The 19909-nt window shown below is 32.3% G+C and overlaps 1 protein-coding gene across 1 annotated transcript; it reads right to left on the reverse strand.

Annotated features, from left to right (window-relative positions):
• Positions 1-511: 511 nt before the first annotated feature.
• Positions 512-19561, reverse strand: LOC134267507 (TPR and ankyrin repeat-containing protein 1-like). The gene is made up of 21 exons (XM_062749706.1): positions 19241-19561; positions 17180-17443; positions 16943-17072; positions 16601-16827; positions 16249-16509; positions 16008-16163; positions 15510-15763; positions 14615-14902; positions 14287-14346; positions 13379-14156; positions 12997-13295; positions 9321-9787; positions 8954-9203; positions 8290-8459; positions 7825-8029; positions 6973-7084; positions 6666-6881; positions 6290-6458; positions 1619-1769; positions 1090-1254; positions 512-830 (listed from the first exon to the last, which is right to left on the reverse strand). Exons 1-21 carry the CDS (start codon positions 19500-19502, stop codon positions 531-533), a joined length of 5184 nt encoding a protein of 1727 aa, XP_062605690.1. The 5' UTR covers positions 19503-19561; the 3' UTR covers positions 512-530.
• Between the last annotated feature and the right edge of the window lie 348 nt (positions 19562-19909).

Below are 19909 nucleotides of genomic sequence, written 5' to 3' on the forward strand. Positions count from 1 at the left end.
AAACTGTCATTGCATTATGGAATTCGCATTACAATATTACGTGGCTTTAATTCAGTACGCTTTCATAATGGAGTAATTATTATTTGATCAAATTTATATCTTAAATTTCTAAGCATGCTTTAAAATTAATTTTACTTATAATGAGTTGACTTTGCTGTGTAAAAGAAGAATATTGTTACAGCAGGATACACTCACAAAAACACTACTTAATACAAGGTGGTATAATGATAGGCACATTAATAGTGTAGTGGAACGGAAAAACGGTCTTAGGTGTAGTATCTTTAAAACTACTCACAATTCACAAATATTTATCGATGGTGTACATTCGTTAAATAGATTTTTTCCCAAAATATACAAATAAGAACTTCCGCAATTTCATGACATTGAAGAAATGTTAACTCTCAATTATTTAACAATTGCGTCTCTTAAACCACGAAATCATATCACCAAAAATGATGAAAATGTGACCACACATAAACATGGAATTTTACAGTCTGTGAATAGTTGTGACCACACATAAACATGGAATTTTACAGTCTGTGAATAGTTGTTTCGACTGATTTATTTAAAACTAATAAAAATTGAAAAAAAAACATACCAGATGATTTAATGATAGATATTGCCTGCTCAATGCGATCACGCAATGCTAAAAACTCTACTTTTTCATCTAAATCAGGAAGTTGCTGAAGGAATGACATCATTTTATCTACTTTGCCATGCTTGTGATAAAAGTCTGCTGCTTTGTAGCTCAACTGGATTTCTGTTTGATCTTCAGTTGGAGAGTTGTCTAGAAGACGTTTTGGAAGTGGTTCACTGTTTACATCATATGCCTTTGGATTTAAAACATAAATTCGTTTAAACTTGGTGCACACATATGTTTGATGATTATATATGACTATTTTTAGACTCGAAAAGATAAATTATATAATATTTTTTAAATTTTTTTTATTGATCCATTCTAACGGGATTTTAGTATATGCTTAAGGACTCAAAAAAGGTAACATTTACCTACGCAACAGCATATGCATGTTTGAAACAAAGTTTGTTTTAAACTGTTAGATGACATTGGATTTGAGGGAAGTACTTTACCTGTTTTTCAATTCGAAATCTATTTAGGCAATGAACTGCAGATTCAAAGAGTTCAGCGTCACAGAGTAGACTAATTGCCTGCTTATATTTTCCTGCTTGCTCAAGGCATTTGCTTCCTTTCACGGGTAATTGTATCTTCTTGTATATTTCTGCTGCCTTTTCCAACTTGACAAAAACACAGTGAATTATGATGATTCAGAAAAATAGCATTTTTTAAATGAGGACTAGAAATAGTAAATTTAATTGTATTTTTTGTTTATACGAAACTATTCTATTTGAATATTAATTAGGGAATATATATCAGGAATGACTAAAATGCGTGAAAAATGAAAGAATTTTATTCATGTAAACCATAAAATGTCTTTGTTATGAGCTGTGGATCTAAGTCTCATTTAATTTTTGATGTTAAATATTATAGAAAAAAACACAATTTACAGTTACTGATTGATATGTCATAGACATGCAATAATCTGACTTTGTTTCCAATAATGCAGAAATATAAATAGAATAGAGCTTGAAAATCAAATACCTGATTAGTCTTTTCATATAGTTTAGCAGCTGAAGAAAATTCTTTTGAAAGCTCTAAACATCTTCCAGCCATGGATGGAACCTCACAATCAAGGAAGTCATGTGCAGCAGAAAGAAACGTCTCTTTAATTAGTGCTGAATTTCCGTGCATGCTTTAATCAAACAATAATAAAGTTTGTTATATATGACTTAGCACAACATAATATGAGCCCTTCTTATTCATTTAAATATAAGTTTTAGGCTTCTAAGAGACAGAGATTATATAATACTGTGTCCCCTTAATAAGCAGCATATCAGTATTTTGTAGTTCTAAATTATATTTCAAATGCATCTTTTATACACACTGCTCCACAGAAGTGCATATACATGTATACGAGGGTAGTTAGAAAAGTTCGCGGACAAGTTCTATTGTAAGCGTGCCTTTTCCATGAAACCGGTAAAACAAGAAATATACAAAAAGATCTTTATTCGGTTATAACCAATATTTGCTCCCAAAATCTAACTTTGACGGAGAAATATTAAATTATGTTCTTAAACAGGAGGATATATCCTGATTTCAAAGCACTAATTATTTTCAAAAACAATGACGTCATATATTTGAAACGACATTACGAAAATGACGTAAATTGAAAATTACCATGATTTCTTCAGAAAAATGTATATATTACGTCGATATTGTGAGTAAAAGTCACCGAGCGCAGATCTGATCAGGCTCAATATTTTGATATACTATGATAATATTAATGTAATATGTAAATATTATTCCTGAGCAAACTTGCGCTCTATAAATTTTAAAGCTAAAACTGTTGACATTTTGTCCTACTTTTAAGATATGATAGAAAATCGGACTAGTTTGTGACGTCATAAAAAAAACTGTCAATAAACTACTTTGAAACTATAATATATGCTGTTAATATATATTTTTCGTACAATTTATAGAATTCTGCAAATTTCAAGAATTTTTCAAAATTTGACTTTTGTGGGGGCAAATATATGCAATTTATTATACTTCTGTTAAAATGCTTCCTATATAAAGTTCAGAGGGTAAAATAAATATTCTTTATAGTCTGAAAATTTCCCCGCATAGAAAGCTATAACCCGGGGTTTAGTTTTTGCTACCCGCCCCTTGGAAAATTTTCATGCAATTTTTGACGCCAATTTTAATATCCAGCGTTAAATCCATAGCCTGATGATGTCATAATGACTTCAGTAGAACTGTGACGTCATCAGGATTTCAGCTCATTCTTGCAGTATTATCTTACTCCAAAGAAAATTCCAACCTTAGAAATTATAATATACATCAGTATAATAAAACACATATCCCCTGGTTGTGTGTGGGATAGCTCTTTTATCATACCCTTGACAGTAACTATTCCCCGAGGGCAAGCCGTCATTTTGAGAAATTTTGAATTAAATTAAAGAGTCTAAGAGTGTTTTCTAGCCTTTTACAAATGATCAATGCGTTAAAACACAGCCAAAAATCGGAACGTCATTTGACGTCATAGAACACCACACTTCTACAAAATTATGGCAGGAAAATACCTAAAAAGAGACTAAAATGCTACAAGATGTTGCCCAGGAATTTCCTACACTCACAAAAGACAAAAGTTTTCAAATGCTAGTAAATTGATCAGAGTGGAGGCGTTAACATTTTGAATGATTCATTCCATCGATACCTCAATACCCCAGTTACATGTACATGTATCGCTTGGAAATTGTCCCCGTATGATTTTGCATGAGTTTTCATAACTGATCGATTAATTAGAAAGACATTTATTTTAGTGTTGGTTAATCGGACAATTTTAGTAGTCGGTTACTCACTTAAACTTCCGATCGAGTACCTGGTTACTCGGATAATATATTCATATATATCCTTTATCTTATCCTTTTTCATTGGTAGAAGTAAAACTTAAATATATTGTGAATGAACTTTATTTATAAACTTAAAGACACATATGCACGTACTATCTTGAAATAATTTTGATATTAGAATTAAAACATTAATTAAATAAAAAGAAGAAAAATATCGATGCAATGTTTCACGCTATTTTACAATCATGTCAAATCACCTTTTACTCTTGGGCTCCCGGTTTATGTCGCAATCAAGGAGATTAATTATTTACAAATTTGAAGTCACACCCGTACACGAAAACTTCGATTCAAAAAATTTTTACAGATAGCTAATCAGCTAGCTGTTCTTTTAAATTAGTTACAAGGTATATATGTCTTTGGCTGCATATAATTGTTAAATTATTAAATGATGTTTGCAAATAGTTATAACTGGGGTCTTCAAATTTTGTATAGCCTGCTGGCAATCAAAGCTTTGAATTAACTACAAAAACTAATCATAACAAATCAATCTTATCAGTGAACCACTCGATCATTTATATTAAGTCTAACGGTAAAGAAAATTAGAAAAATGTTCATGTATACGCTTATAAACGAATTAACATTTCATTCATTAGTTATTTATTATATAAAGTATATTTTTAGGGAAACCGAATAGCGGTTCGACGGTTAACTGGTTAATCAGGTACTCGTTGCAAACTTTATTTTTAGGATCCGAAACAGCACGAAAAACATGAAAGAAGAAAAGTTTCACGTCCTGATATACATATTTTAATTTTAAAGTAGAAAAAAGACATGAAAAGTCTGAAGAAATGAAAGATTTTTTGAACCACGATAAAGCTTAAGGGGTTGAAATCGGTTTCTCACGTGGTTTAACATCAGGCGATTGCTCCATGCACGTGAATCCCATGACCTCATTGTAAAATCGATGTAAATTTTCAAGATTTTAGTAAATGGACCTGATTTTTGACATACCATTAAACAAAACATAGGAATTTATTCAGACATAGGTCATACTTCACACTTCACAATAGATTTATCGTAAATCAATGTGTCTGCGATCTTTCATAACAACCCCTGTCTATATATTATTCAAAAGTAATAATAACTAGTGCAAACTCGGTTAATTATTGTGTTTTCTGAAGGAATTTTAATATCACTGTCAATATGTATGATTCCTGAAAGAATGCATTTTGTAAACAAACAAGTGCAAATTGTGTTTCAGACCCTAAAACTGAATTGACTTTATACATGTACACACACCGTAAGAGCGGAACAAGCTCGGTACACAATTTGCACAAAACTCTCCACGGATTACATTAGATCGTGTAAATAAAGTAATAACAAGAGGCCCATGGGCCATATCGCTGACCTGAGCACATGGGCTAGTTGAGAAAACACAAAATCAGCTCAGTATTGAAAAGTTTACTTGTTAGGGAGGGGGGGGGTATTACTTGAGAAATTGTCAATATATAAATAAGACATATATGTATAATTTGCCATACATGAGAAGAGATTTAAAGATTTTCCTATATATTTACATGTATATGTAAAGATTCGATTGCCCATAACGGCCTTACCTTACACCCCCCAGGTAGGGGGGGGGTGATTATATGAACAAACTTGAATAAATCTAAATGAGAATGTTTCCATATTTATGTCACCAATCATAGCTTTGCTGATCTTGAAGATTTTTTAAAAGATTTTTCCTATGTATTCCTATGTAACACTTTGATCAGCCATTGTGGCTCCTCCCTATCCTCGGGGGTCATAATTTGAATAAACTTGAATCTACATAACCTGAGGATGGATCCACGTGAGTTTCATCTTTCCTGGTCCAATGGTTTTGAAGAAAAAAGATTTTTCCTAGCATATATTTCCATGTTAAAATTTGTTCGGCAATTGTGGCCCTGCTCTTAACCAAGGGGTCATAATTTGATAAAAATTGAATTTACACTTCCCGAGGATGCCTCCATATAAGTTTCATTTTCCCTGCCACAGTGGTTCTTGATAAGAAGATTTTTAAAACATATCACCACATTTTTACTATTCTTAATTATCTCCCCTTTACCTAAGGATTTTTTGTGTCAAGTTTGGTTGAAATTGGCCCAGTGGCTCTTAAAAAGAAGTCGAAAATGTGAAAAATTAACGTCGACGCCGACGACTACGACAGCTAACGGACAAATTTTGTTCAGAAAAGCTCACTTCATCATCATCATCATAAAACCTATACAAATAACAAGGCACTTTGTTGTTAAGACGGGAACTAAATAATTATACCAAAAGACAAGTTCGTTGCAAAGGAGAGAGCTCGAGGGAGGTCTTCAAGGACTATTTTATCAAGTGCACTAATCAACGATATATAAGTATTTTCTATAGCATTTAATTAATTATTTAAATCTTCCTTGAATAGGAAAACAAGTAAGCATTTATCTGACCACAGATTAATGATATGTAAGTATTTTATGGAGCATTTAGTTACCTATTTAAATCTAATCTGGTAGGGGAAGGATTACCAGTCAGCGATTAACAACTGTTTCCGGTTTTACCTAAGTTACGTACATGTACACATGTTATTAATTTTGAAGATGTTGAATGATCTGGATGACGGGCTGCTGTTTGTTATTTAATTTGGTATCACATATTCTCAACATTTATAAGATATTATAAGAAGATAATTTTGACCCCATTACAATTTCTTACTCTTGTCTGTTCTGTTTACAATATAGTTTGACAAACATTGAAAAAATAAAGGTTTTAGAGCTATCTGTATTAAATAGCAGCCCAATATATACATGTATTCATTAGACATTAAACCAATTACCGCGAAGCAAGTAATGCTTTTTGGTGACTTTTAGCAATTTTCTCCATCCTATGATCATTTCCAAGACGGAAGCACTTCGCAGCAACATCGTAGAGAGACTTCTTCATAAATTCCTCTCCCCGTTGCATCCAATCTTCTGAGCAAGATTCCTCGGCAAACATAAGATCTTCTATAAAAATGATTTTGGAATTAAAATCCCAAAAATATGCATTAATTGATTTTGTTGTCATATTAACAAATCACAGTATTATCATAGTTAAATAAAATACATGGTTTATTCATTTCATTCCACTTGATAAGTAGTTCTCTACGAATTTAAAATAATGCATCAACGAATTTAAAATTATGCATCACTGAACTACTTGTTACATCTCACCACTTGTTTCATGGTCTTTAACTGCTCGTACAAGCTTTCTAGCTTTAAAATATTCAAACATTGGAGCTCGCTTATCCTCGCTTTCATCAAAAATCCAAACATGAACCCTAGCTCTTGTAACTGCTGTGTATAAATGTTTGAGTTCAGAATTGAGAACTTTGTGTTTATTTGGGTTAAAAGACAATGGTCGTGGACGTCCTTCCTCTTCAAAAACACCTGAAGAAAATGTGGAATATGTGAAGAGGAAGACATAAGCATTTGAGTTAAACTCATTTTAGTAATACTAAGAAAAAAAATGAAAACTTACTGTAATCTATTTCATAAAGACTCTCAATATCCTTTCCTCCTTTTTCGTCGTTAGTTTCTGAAAGTCTCATTTTTTCCAAAAAGTCTGTTACTATTCTCCATTCTTTTCCAGCCTATTATAAATAAACATTCCTCAGCTAAAGGACTGGTCAACGTTTTTAATTACAACATTTTGACAGTTATACTTCAAAGATTTTAGGAATTTGAATATTATCATTTTTTTCTAAATTCAATCTTCTCTAATAAAAGAATGTCCAAAAGTGTTATGATTCTACAAGTGAGGGATCTATGAAGCGATAGGATATATTCAGTTCAAAATCCAATAGTCACCTTTAATTAATTATTGTTTAGAGCACCCTTTATTTTGGAAGGATGTCTTTAAGGGTAGAAATTAAAAACTTTGGAAGCACAATACGGATCAAAAACATTTGCTCTTTCATTACAATTTCTCAAGTTTTTATCTATAATCGCAGACAAAGTACAGAAGTTAATCCATACGTCGTAGGTTCGAATCCAATACGAGATGTGGAGACAAGTCCTTTGGATGAGACTGTATAGACCAAGGTCCAGTGTCTCAGCAGGTGTTCGCATGAAAAGGATTTCTTACGTATGAATTAACTTCTGTACTTACATGTAGTGTGTGACTAATGGCCCTTAGTGTCGAGCTAAGGTCCGCACCGGTAAGTAGTTGTTGCGTTTCCATATGAGTAAAAAAAAATTTTTAGAGGGACGGTATTACAATTCTATTTCATGTACTTTTATCTTTCCTTTCAGAATATTTAAGAAAACAAAATATGTATACTCGAAGCTATATCACTGTAAAAAAGAAAGTTGTTTTAATTTCAAGATGTACCTGAGAGTCTTTGAAAAAATTATATAAAAGGATGTCATCAAATTCCAGACCCTTTGCCTCATATATTGTTAGAACTATGCCTTGTTGCAATTCTTCAGGCAAGTTATCTCTTGCATCCTCATTTACGACAAGAACTGCCTGATGAGCACCAAATTCTATGCGAGATGTCGATTGTTTCTTCCCCTTTAAGATTACGGCTAAATCACTTCAAAGAAAAATACAATATTCATGTAATAAAAATATACCTCGATATTAAATTAATACTATGTTCATGACATTATATAGAATTTGGAATATTTTTGTTTTCAGAATAGCAAACGGAATATAAATTATTTTCAAAGAAATTTAACATTACGTAGGAAGAAATAAAAAGTATTAATTAATTCATTTCCATAGAAATATTTTCAGATTGTATTTATTTAAGTAGTTAAAATTAGTTGTGATAATTTTTTCATATATATTCACCTAACATCACATGATTCTAGTAGAATTGGAGCTGGTCCTTGAAATAATCCTTGGTCTTTCTGCAGAACGTCAAATGATTCTGGAAAATATTCCACGAGAACATCTAGAATGCTGGATGCTAGCCACAGTATTCCAGTATGAGATCGATAGTTGTACGTTAATTGGTGAATCTGTGGAATATACAGTATCATGAATATTGATATGGCATTATTCCTCAGTATTTTATATATGTCACACATGTATCGAAAATCCGAGCTATTCCAGATATTCTGTATTTTTAAGTGCTTTTATATGATACAAAGTTTTTTTTCATTAATATTTGTTAAGGTCTAGTCCGTTGTATTTGCTTTTGATCTCTGGTAAAGACTTAACACCGAGGAGTAGATGAGAAAAAAGGTTAAAATAATGAACACATATTCCAAGTTTAATGTGTAACTAAATATTGAGGACAGTAAATGGCATTTCTATCTATTAGCTTTTAAACACCTAATATTGTCCTCAAACTAAGACGAGCTCGTTTTTGATCTCAATCCCTCTTTTCCACTATATATTACTTTGGGAAAAGTGAGACCGAGATCAAAAGTGAGCTTATGGCCCCCAGCTGGTCTGAACTACAAATTGGCTGTTCTTGATTTTTTTTGTTTTTGCGTAAAACAATGCTTACCTTTTCTGGAATTTGGATGTTTGAAGAGGCCTCTTGGTAATTCTTTAATTGATAAAAAAGGGAACGAAGGTCTTTGAAACGAAAGGAGATTCCTCTCATTATACTTTGAGCTGTGTCACCTGTCAAAAACATATCATTTGGGTTTTGACAAATATTCAATAGCAAATAAAGTTCAGCTTGAGTAAAATCCTGTGTCTCATCCACGTAAATTTCTTGAATATTCCAATCGTCCTTTCTACCACGTCCAATCCTTTAAAAAAAAAAAGAAATGCTCTTTTTAAATGGGTAAAATACAAATTCTGATCTTCGATAAAATTGTTTTCTATAAAAAATAGAAGAATATGTAATTTTAAAAAAATGTAAAAACCTTTTGAAAATGTTTCGAACAACATCAGTTTCGTCAAACATGCAATGCTGCTTCAAGTAATGTTTGTATTTCAAGAATATAGCATATATATCCCCGCGTTCCCCTGTAAAATTAGGGGCCTTTTTTCTTCCGTGCTCGATATATTCCTGTTCACTAAGATAACCAAACTCAGTCAACAGAGCTTCATATGATCCTTTGATGAAAGATATAATTTCTGTCCAAATTAGGGATGGATGGTAATATTCGTTGCTTTTGTTTATTCTTGGCCACACAACATTAGAGAATATGGTGAAGTTAACTTCTTTCCGAACATCGGGCTTCTTGGTCATTTCTTCTGCATCATTTTTTAAATTAAAATAATCACCCTCCCAATCGCTTCCATCATCACTCTCACTTTCAGAATTCTCTTCACATTGCTGAAGAAAGCTATGTGAATCATCCTCTTTTGTCCATCCGGGCACTTCAGACTGAAATTATAACAAGTTTTTGTCTCAACTAAAACAAGAAGCACAAGGGTCACATTTCTCTCCTGTGTAACTTCGGCCATCCTACTCTATCAGATCCCCCCTTTATAATACCCATTGTAATCCAACTCTACCTCCAGGGGTCATAATGTAGAGAATATTTTATCTACATAACCCAAGGATGCTTCCACATAAATTAAGTTTCAGTTATTCTGGGTCTGTTATAGTGGATTTTGAGGAGAAGTCTATCAAGGATTTTTCATATAAATTTCTATGTACAACTTGGATTCCCTATTTTGGCCCCGTCCTACACCGGGGAGTCATGATTTGATCTTTTTAAGGTTAACACTACCCCAAGCTGCTTCCACATACTAGTACGTTTTAGCTTTTCTTTCCCAAATATTTTCATAAATATTTCAATGTAAAACTTAGATTCCTTATTGTGGCCCCGTCCTACATATGGGCATCATGATTTTAACAATTTAGAATCTACACTATCCCAGGATGCTTCCGCAAAAATTTTAGCTTCTCTAGCCCAAAGGTTCTTGAGAAGATTTTTCCTATATATTTCAATGTTAAACTTCGATTCCCTATTGTGGCCCCGCCCTACACCGGAGATGTTGATTTTAATAATTCAGAATCTACGCTACCTAGCTAAGGGTGATTCCACGTAAGTTTTAGATTTTCTGGCTCAGTTTTTCTTGAGAATGCTTTCACATAAGTTTCAGCTTTTCTGGCCCGATGGTTCTTGAGAAGATTTCTTAAGATTATTCATATATACTATTATGTAAAAAATGGATTTGCTATTGTGGTCCAGTTCCACCCCAGGGAGTGCTGATTTTAAGAATTTTAGCTCTATATTACCACAGGATGCTTCTTCATACGTGTCAGATTTTCTGGCCCGTGGTTTTCGAGGAGAACATTTTGTTAATGACCCCATCCTATTTTTGTCTTCTTTTGATTATTTCCCCTCGATTAAATTAACAATTTAAACTCCAATTTCCCGAAGGATGCTTTGTACCAGGTTTTGTTTAATTTGGCACAAACGATCTTGACAAGATGTGGAAAGTTTACACACGGACGATAAAACAGACAGGTACGGACTGACGGGTGGACAATGGATGATCAGAAAAGCTCACTTAAACTCAGATGAGCTAAAAAAAAAACAGTTCTTCTTGAAAAATCAATAAAAACATGTTTAAGAAATTAGATTCCAAATGAAAAAAAAAACAACAAAATACTACTTTCTCCTCACAATAAAATATAAGAAGATAAAAACAAAATACCTTTGCAACACACGAAATTGCATAATCAATAGTAAAGGTATTGTTGCAATATATTGTATGCGTGCACATGGCATGTACAGGAAAATCTGCAAAAGTGAACTAGTACTAGTGTACCGTAACACAAATAGCAGAAATCTGTATTTCAATCAATTTATTTGAATAAACGACTTTGTAAAATTTTTCAGGAAAATTTTATACACAATGTTCATTAAAAATGAAATGAAAAGAGCTATTTTATCATCCTAATTATTCTTGATCTTTTTGGTATTTTTTCTCACAGGACTTTTACGAGAAGCACTGACTTTTAACAGTTGACGATATACTTGGACATTTAAATCTTTATAGATGGAGGACCTGGTGCATTATTGATAATAGATAAGAAAACCTTTCTTATGGTCATAGGTATTGTTTTAGGGGCACTTAGATGTGAAGTTAGAGAGTTTAGGGTAGAGTGATTGTCGTTTCCGTCAAGTACAATTTATATGTGCATTGAAAAAATCCGTTATCTTCGTTGAAAAAAAATGTTGAGTTATATATTTCTTTCGTAAAAGCGTTTCCGTACATTGTTCTAGTGTAAAAGTAAGCCGTTAACTGTAAAAGTCAGCGCTCTTCGTAAAGGTCCATTACGATACCACTAAATAATGGTTTCCGCATTTAAGTATATCTTTATAATATAAGTAAATTCAATCTATTGATTTATGTCGGAGAAAATCAGTTTTCCTTTTGCTGCGCCTATTTCCTTTTCTTAATCAAAATACGTTAAACTATTTTTTAACTCTTTTGAGAATTACATGGATGAAATACATGTATATGGAGATAACAAACCGCTCAAAAGTTTATTAAAACATAGAAAATATGGGGCAAAGCAAACAAGGACCTCTTAAATATCAATGGTTTCGCAGATACGATAAGGCTTCCCAGAGAATATTGTAGTGTACTCCGTGCATGCACTTCTTTTGAACTACAAATGTATGACGTCATAATTGAAAATGACGTCAAGTAACTGCATACTTGAGCTGTAAAGATGGGGAGAGTGTCATGAACTTTACGCCTCATTTCAATCTGCATATATAAAGATGCAGAATGCTAGTTTAAGATAAACGTGTTTTTATCATATTTTAAAAATATTATTATAACCGAATAATTTATATAACTTTGCGTTATTACTCTTGTTTAAGAGTCAGCGTGTTCAAACTCATACGAAAATATACGTTTGACATTAACCCATTTTAAAACCCGTGGACAGAGCGGAATTCATAATATGTGTATAAAAGAGCCTGGCTACGGTGATTAATGAGGATTTATCTTTTGTGGAAATATGTAAGAGGAGTTTCCCCTCTACATGTAACCGAATCCTACTTGGGAAAAATGTATGATGGCTTTGTTATAAAACAGATGACGATATTCAGCAGAAAATACTCTCAGAGGTATTTTCACACCCTTGTCGTTAAGTTGAAGTTAAAGTGAAATAAATTGTACCAAAGAAATAGTATAACTTTTCACAAGCACATTTCGGGTTCACAAGGATCCAACGAGTTTATTTATGTGACAAAAAGTTAATAATAATTGTGTTAATAACCTGCGCCGAAGTGATTTATGTGATACATTTCAAAAATAAGAAATGACCGTCAAGTGATCTACATAGTCATGTGATATCGTAACAAATATGTTTACATATAGCCTAGAGAACTTCATATATATATTTTTGGCGTACCTAAGTACATAACTTAAAAATAAAGCTTAAAATCAACTTTACAATGCAGTGTTACGTTTTAAATGCATTTTTAGCTCCGGGAAGCCTTAATTAACAGTACAGCGTTGATCAGGTACCATGGTATTAACGTTTTATCATGCATATGCTATCCATGTATGAAAGTGAGATACATGAATAATCAGAACGTTTCTAATGCTAAGAATCATACATACTAAGAGATTTCCAGATGAATCACGTTTAAAAAATGAATCTGGAAGAGATGCATCCAACATAAGCAAAAGCTTCCTAGACGTTGTAAAAACAGGGAACTGGTCGTTCTGAAGATCCTGGAGCTTTGCTGGGAGAGGACGTTCATCATTTGTTACACGTTTAGATCCTATCCTGCTGGCATTTCGTAATTCACGGAAACATTTTTGAACTTCATTGCAAAGAACCATATTTTTGGTGATAAACAATTGTCGTATATGGTTGTATTCAATATTATCTTCAGTGGCTTCCTCATCATGATTTCCTTTAATAAAAATAATATATACGATTTAATCATATTATGTTATAGAGAAAGAAAGAAGTAAAAAGAAAGTAACAGGGGTAAACCTTCGTTTTTCTTTTGCTCAACCTCCTTTCTCCAATGACAGTCAAATCGATTCCAGAGTCTATACAGACAACATGTTGTTTTTCCCGTTCCACTCCTCCCTAGCAACAAGATCGGTTTGTTTGAAATTATATTTATCACAGAATGCTCCTTTTCTGTTACTTTGAATGGAAAATCTTTTTTACAATTCATGTTTCTCATGGCACATTGTGCCATGTCTGTTGTGAATGAGTAAAATTTAAGAATGTGATATTCTGTAGCAATGTGACTTGCAGGAAATAATAACTTTTTTACTTCTTCTGTTTGCGAAAAGGATTTTGAGCATTGAAAATATTTTCGTGGAATTCTTTTTCCTTCTACAAATTTTTCCTGGAGTTTTTCAGGGCATGATACAAAATTTTCAATAATACACTCTTCTCCCCTTAAAATGGATTTTGATATTCTTTGAAATGCCTCTTCTTTTTCTTCCGGATGTTCAATAATATCCCACACTCGTATGATCTCTGTGTATACATTTCGGGATTTTCCATCACTTTCTGACAGTTTCGCTGAAAAGCTGACAGCTATTTCCCATAAAAGAGGAGTTGACTCGTAGATTTCTATTTCCTCATCTATCGTTTGACAGCAGTTGAAAGAAAATTCACCGCAAGCTAGGTTTTGTAATTTTTGGATGACATGTATCGTCCAGCTTTTCGGCAAAGATGGATTGAGTAATTTACTCCAAACTTCGTTTGTACATTCGATCTCCCATTCATGATTTTCAAAAAAATCTGGATCAATCTAAATAAAATATTTTGTATAGAAATTTATGTGCATAGTCTTTTTCTTTCAATATTTAAAAATGGAATCATGAAATTATTTTAAAAGATACATATAAGTCTTATTTTGCTGCGGAGCTAAATAGACTTACTTGAAATTTAGTTCCTTCATTCAAAGTATAATTGAAGTATATCTTGGAGGTTGATGATTCCTAATAATATAATGTTTTTAATCATTATATTTTATAAACATTCTGCATTTTCATTAATCAAGAGAGTAAATCTATATATACATCCCAAATGCCCCCCCCCCCCCACACACACACCAAAAAAAATCATAGTATAAAACGGATTAACTGCAAAATTGTTGCATCAGTATTAATAGCTGAAAAACACCTCGCAATTTCATTAAATCAGATTAAAGGGTCCGATTGATCCCTATGATATTATTATTCAAGAATAATATAAACTAAATATTACCTTTTGACTCTCCTCTAGATTATGTGAACTACATTCTTGTTGTTTTGAAATTGAATTGCATGGTTCATTGTTTCTCAATCCATCTTCAGAATACATGCTTATATCTTGTAAATCTTCGATCATTCGTCTGATTTCTTCCATCAGTTTGTCTTTCTTCAATGGTACGTCATGCACTAGCGGTTCAGATTTAGACTTCTTATGTGTAGTCTTTTGTTCGTTCACGGAATTTTCAAGCTCGTCATTTTTAGCTCTCTGTGGCTTCGCTCCCTTTAATGCTAATCTGAAATACTATAAAAGTGAAACAATTTTAAATGTGAGCAATATTCCAGAAGCACCAAACACAGAGGTTTTCATATATATAACATACTCATCATTTGAAAAATTGCTTCATTTTGGTAAAAGGTCTTGATGAGGAGAGCTTACTGTGTTTTTATTATCATTGATCAAACATTTACCCAGACAAATATGAATAATTTGATCTCCATTCAAACAGACCAATTTGCCCAACACTGGGACCTGAGTCCTGTAGTTATCTTGCATTTTTTTTATTAATTGATTTTTTTGTTTACACTTATTTGTTTATAAAGGTAAATTTTCATCGTAAAGTAATTTGTGGTGGACTCATGCAAAAGGAAACATATTATGCAAACTTTGTTACACGGATAAATGCTTATTTGAATCATCCTAGCACTTTTTCCGATGTAAAGAAACATGAATTCAGAAACAAATTGGTTTTCAAAGGCCAGAACAGAAATTGGAATCGAAGACACTGCCTGTATAAAAAGAATCGACTAAATCGGTCTGCTTTTTTTAATGAATGTAAATATACCATTTAAGACACTAACAATAAATTTGAATTCTTAGTGATCTAATTTCTTATGGTTATTGTACTTACTGGCATTCTTTTATCTTTGTCACTCTTTAAGTATTCTATAGGCAGTTTTTCTTCATGATCTTTAATGTTTGAATGAACTCCCTTTTCACATAGCATAATTGTGACTTCTAAAGTACTTGGATTGTTTTTTGCCTTTGCAACAACATGAAACAAGCTTTCGCCAAAAAGATTTTCTGCCATAGGATTTAACATTGGATACTTTTCCGGATGTTTTTGAAAAGTATCTAAAAATCTTGCCAACAATGACGTATTTCCTGAAAAGTAATTTATACAGCTATATGTAAAAAAAAAAAAAATAGATTTCACTGGAGCTTTTATTTTAAACTTTATTTTCTAAATTAATGTTTCAAATGTTTAACTTCATTTTTGAATACAAGGTTTTCTTGAAATACTTATTGTCAAAATATTTTATTTTCTACAATGTCATGTAGCTCTTAAAGAGGTGATCAAGAAAAGCTTAGATGCACATACTGTGTTTCAACAAAGATAAAAAGTTACCTGTGTCTCTGTCTAATGCTATATAAAGAGCAGCATGTATAGGAGTGTCTCCTTCCTCTACAGAAAGATGACTAGGATTTGCGTTGAAATCAAATAACCGATCCAAAATTTTAAAATGGTTGTTCTGAACCACTGTTTCAATTGCATGTTTTCCATCTAGAATTGAAAATTTAAATTTCAGTCTTTTGATGAAATGTGGTTTTTAAGTTTGGAGACAGGCTTAGGGTATGCTTAATATTACCTGAGAGCAGAGAAGCACCACTGCGCAACATGTTTGTTACAACTGTCAACAGTAAATCTTCCTTGTTCTGAAAGGTTTTACAGTTCAACACCTGTTCCACAGACATTCCAGCAGCAAAATCATTCAAATCTGATGGCGAATGGTATTTTCTGTACTCAGTGACGGCAATATGCATTTGTTTCCAATGTTCTTTATCAGCAAGACCATGCACAATTCTTAAAAATATCTTCTGGTTTATCCTTGTTAGTTTTTCAGGAATATCTGTCCATGAAAAGAAAAGATGAGACTTACATCAACAAACCGATACAAACAAAGGCAGTTCAAATGCTCAAACAGAATGAAAATAACTTACCTGGATTTTCTTTACCTCCTAACGCATTCACAATCAGTTGAACACTTTCGTCTTCAAATTGCTTGTGCATATCTGATTTATGTCTGGTTGCATTAAAAATATTAATCAAATCGTAACATGCAAGGCGCAGTTCGTTTGATTTTAATTTTTCCTTTGCAAATTCTAATCCAGCTTTACATCTTAAAGTACATTGTTTGAGACTTACAGCTTCATTTTCTCTCTCCTTTCTACAATGAAAGGATTAAGTAGTTTGTATCATGTTAATTAAAATGTTTTATTACATCAAGATATGCAGAAAAACATGACTAAGGTCTACAAATGTGAAAAAATCTCTAAAAATACCTCAATTCCTTCTCAATTCTTAGTTGTTCTAGGTGTTTCTTTTTGTCTGTCTCCATTTGCTTTCGTAACATCAGACTTTTTTGTTTATCTTCCTCTTCCTTTTCCCTAATTTTTGCTTGTTTTTGCACTTCTAAATAATCAGTTACATGGAAAAATTTACACAGAGAAGAGAACCACATAAAAATGAATATCCAAGACTGCAAAATTATATGAATTTTGTATTGAATGTGAACTTACCGCATGATTTTACGAGATCTAAAAGTTCAGGAAAGGATCTTGGTGCACATTTCGATACAGTCTTTTTCTGCTTATTCAAAATTAGAGGATTAACATCCGCTATTAGCAGTCTTTGAACTACTTGCATTTGAACTCCACGGTGTACATGAAATGTCCTCTGGTTAACAGCAAGGTGAAGAACAGTATTTCCATGTGAATCTTGGATATTTTGTTCTCTTTTCCTAACTAATGGATAAATAATTTTGTCGAGGAAGGTCATGTACCCTATGATTTGAATAAAATGAGACACATTATTATCAACATTTACTAAATAAAGCGTGATAATCTTTTTAAGCCCTCGTAAACGAAGTTTCGGGGGAATATAGTTATGCCCTCGTTGACGAAGTTTCGTATATAGTTTTTGTAGTGTCCGTCTGTCTGTTTCTCTGTCTGTCTCTTTGTCTCTCTGTTTGTGTGTTTGTCCGCAAAATTTTTAACCTTGCCCATAACTTTTAATTTAGTGGAGCTATGACTTTCATATTTCACATGTGTATTTCTTGTGACAAGACCTTTATTTTGGGAACCACCTAATTTGACCTTCTAACCTTGACCTTGGAGTTTGACCCACTTAAAAACAAATATTTTAAATTTTTACTTTGGCCATAACTTTTTAACAGTAGATACTAGGACTTTTATAATTCGCATATATATTCTTTATGACAAGACATTTAATTGGATAACACGAACCTTGACCTTTTGACCTTGACCTTGGAGGGTTACGTACTAATGAAAAATCATTAACCTTAGCAATAACTTTGAACGGTAAAGAAAAGGCCAGGGCTTTCATACTTTACATATTTAATCCTTGTAAGAAGATGCTTCATTGTATACTAAGAGCTTTGACCCTTTGACCTTGGAGTTAGACCTACTTTTAAAAAACAAACATTGACCAAATCTTTTAAAGGGTCAGACCTAGTGCTTTTATATTCATGCATTTAATTCTTGTGAAAAGACCTTTCATTTGATATCATGATCTTTGACCCTTTTGACCTTGACCTTAGAGTTTGACCTACTTTTGAATTTTTTTTACCCTTGACCCTAACTTTTGAACGGGTCGGGCTAGAGCTTCCATACTTCACAAATGTATTTTTTATGGAAAGACCTTTCATTGGAAACCAATTACTATGACCCTCTGACCTTGACCTTGGAGATTTCCGGACTATGAAAATACTTTAAACTTTGCAATAACTTTTGAACTGTCAGGGCTAGGGCTTCCATACTTCATAAATGTATCCTTTGTGACATATCCTTTTATTATATACCAATAACCTTGACCTTTTGACCTTTACTTTCAGATTTCCGGACTTATAAAAAAGTATTTACCTTGGTAATAACTTTTCAAGAATGAGGGCTAGGGCTTTCATACTTCACGTATGTAATTCTTGTGACAAGACCTTTCATTCAATACCAATAACCTTGACCTTCTGACCTTGATCTTGGAATTTTATTTACTTTTAAAATCTTTTAACCATTATCATTACTTTCGAATGGTAAGAGCTAAGGCTTCCATACATCACCCATGTCTTCTTTGTTGAAATACCTTTCATTGGATACCAATTATATTGACCTTCTGACCTTAATCTTGATGATTTCCGTACTTTTGAAAAAACTTTAATCTGGCCATAGTTGGGAACAGATGGTAATAGGGCTTTCATGTTTCACAATTATATTTCCAGTTAAGAGACCCTACTTTGGGTACCAATATATTAAATTTCGTATTTAAGAAAAAAGTTTTATCTTCACTATGTTGCCATACGGGGTCATCAATGTTTCACAAACACATTTTGATGTATTAGAAATTAGATACTAATACAAGTCTTTTTTTTCCATATTACACAAATTCATTTGTTGTTTATTCTAGCTACTATTCCAGCTAAAAACTTTTATCTGAATTTTTTTGTAATATTTGCAGTAATAAAAAGGCCCTAAGATAAATGTGGTACACTTATGAGGATACCTTTTCTAAATAACGCATTATTATTTTGATTTTTCGAAATAATGTAATTTATATTTTGCACAAACCAGTTGCCAATGTAAGTCTGACGCATGTGTGAAAGAATGATTCGCCTTTTTCTATAACCATTGTATGATAGTTGCTTCCATTATCCAGTAATTCCATTATTAATTGAACAACCCAAGGATGTTTTTGCACTTTGTTTATGTTGCAAAGTATTTTGAGATCAAATGAATATTTGTATCCTTCGACCCAGGTTGATATATCCATGTATACATTTTCTGCTGCACACCATTCGTCGTTTTGGATTAGTCTATATAGAGCTTTCATCCAGTCACATTTGCAAAAGCGCTCCAAGCCTCGAACATCAAAGAAATCAATTTCTACAAATGAAATAAAAACTCGATATTTATAATGATATTAGATTTTAAAACGCCAAAAATGTAGACAATATTTAATCTATATACAATAAAAGATTAATAAAAAATAATTTTTTCTTATACCCTATACAAGAAATTGTATTAATAATTAATTTGATTTTTATTTTTTATAATTTTACATTGAAAAAGAATGTTTATTATTTTGTTAAATCGAAAAGAGGCTTAATACGAGCAAGTTTCAAAAATGAGGAACTCATGTGTACTGTAACAAGTTTTAATAAAAATAAGTCAAATTTATTTTTAGGGGGTAAAATAATTCAGGCATTTGTTCACAAAGAAGAAAAAATATAAGGATAG

Source organism: Saccostrea cucullata, unplaced genomic scaffold (assembly GCF_032062105.1).
Source record: "Saccostrea cucullata isolate Sc308-1 unplaced genomic scaffold, CSIRO_AGI_Scuc_v1 ctg1643, whole genome shotgun sequence".
In the NCBI taxonomy this organism is placed as follows: Eukaryota; Metazoa; Mollusca; class Bivalvia; order Ostreida; family Ostreidae; genus Saccostrea; species Saccostrea cuccullata.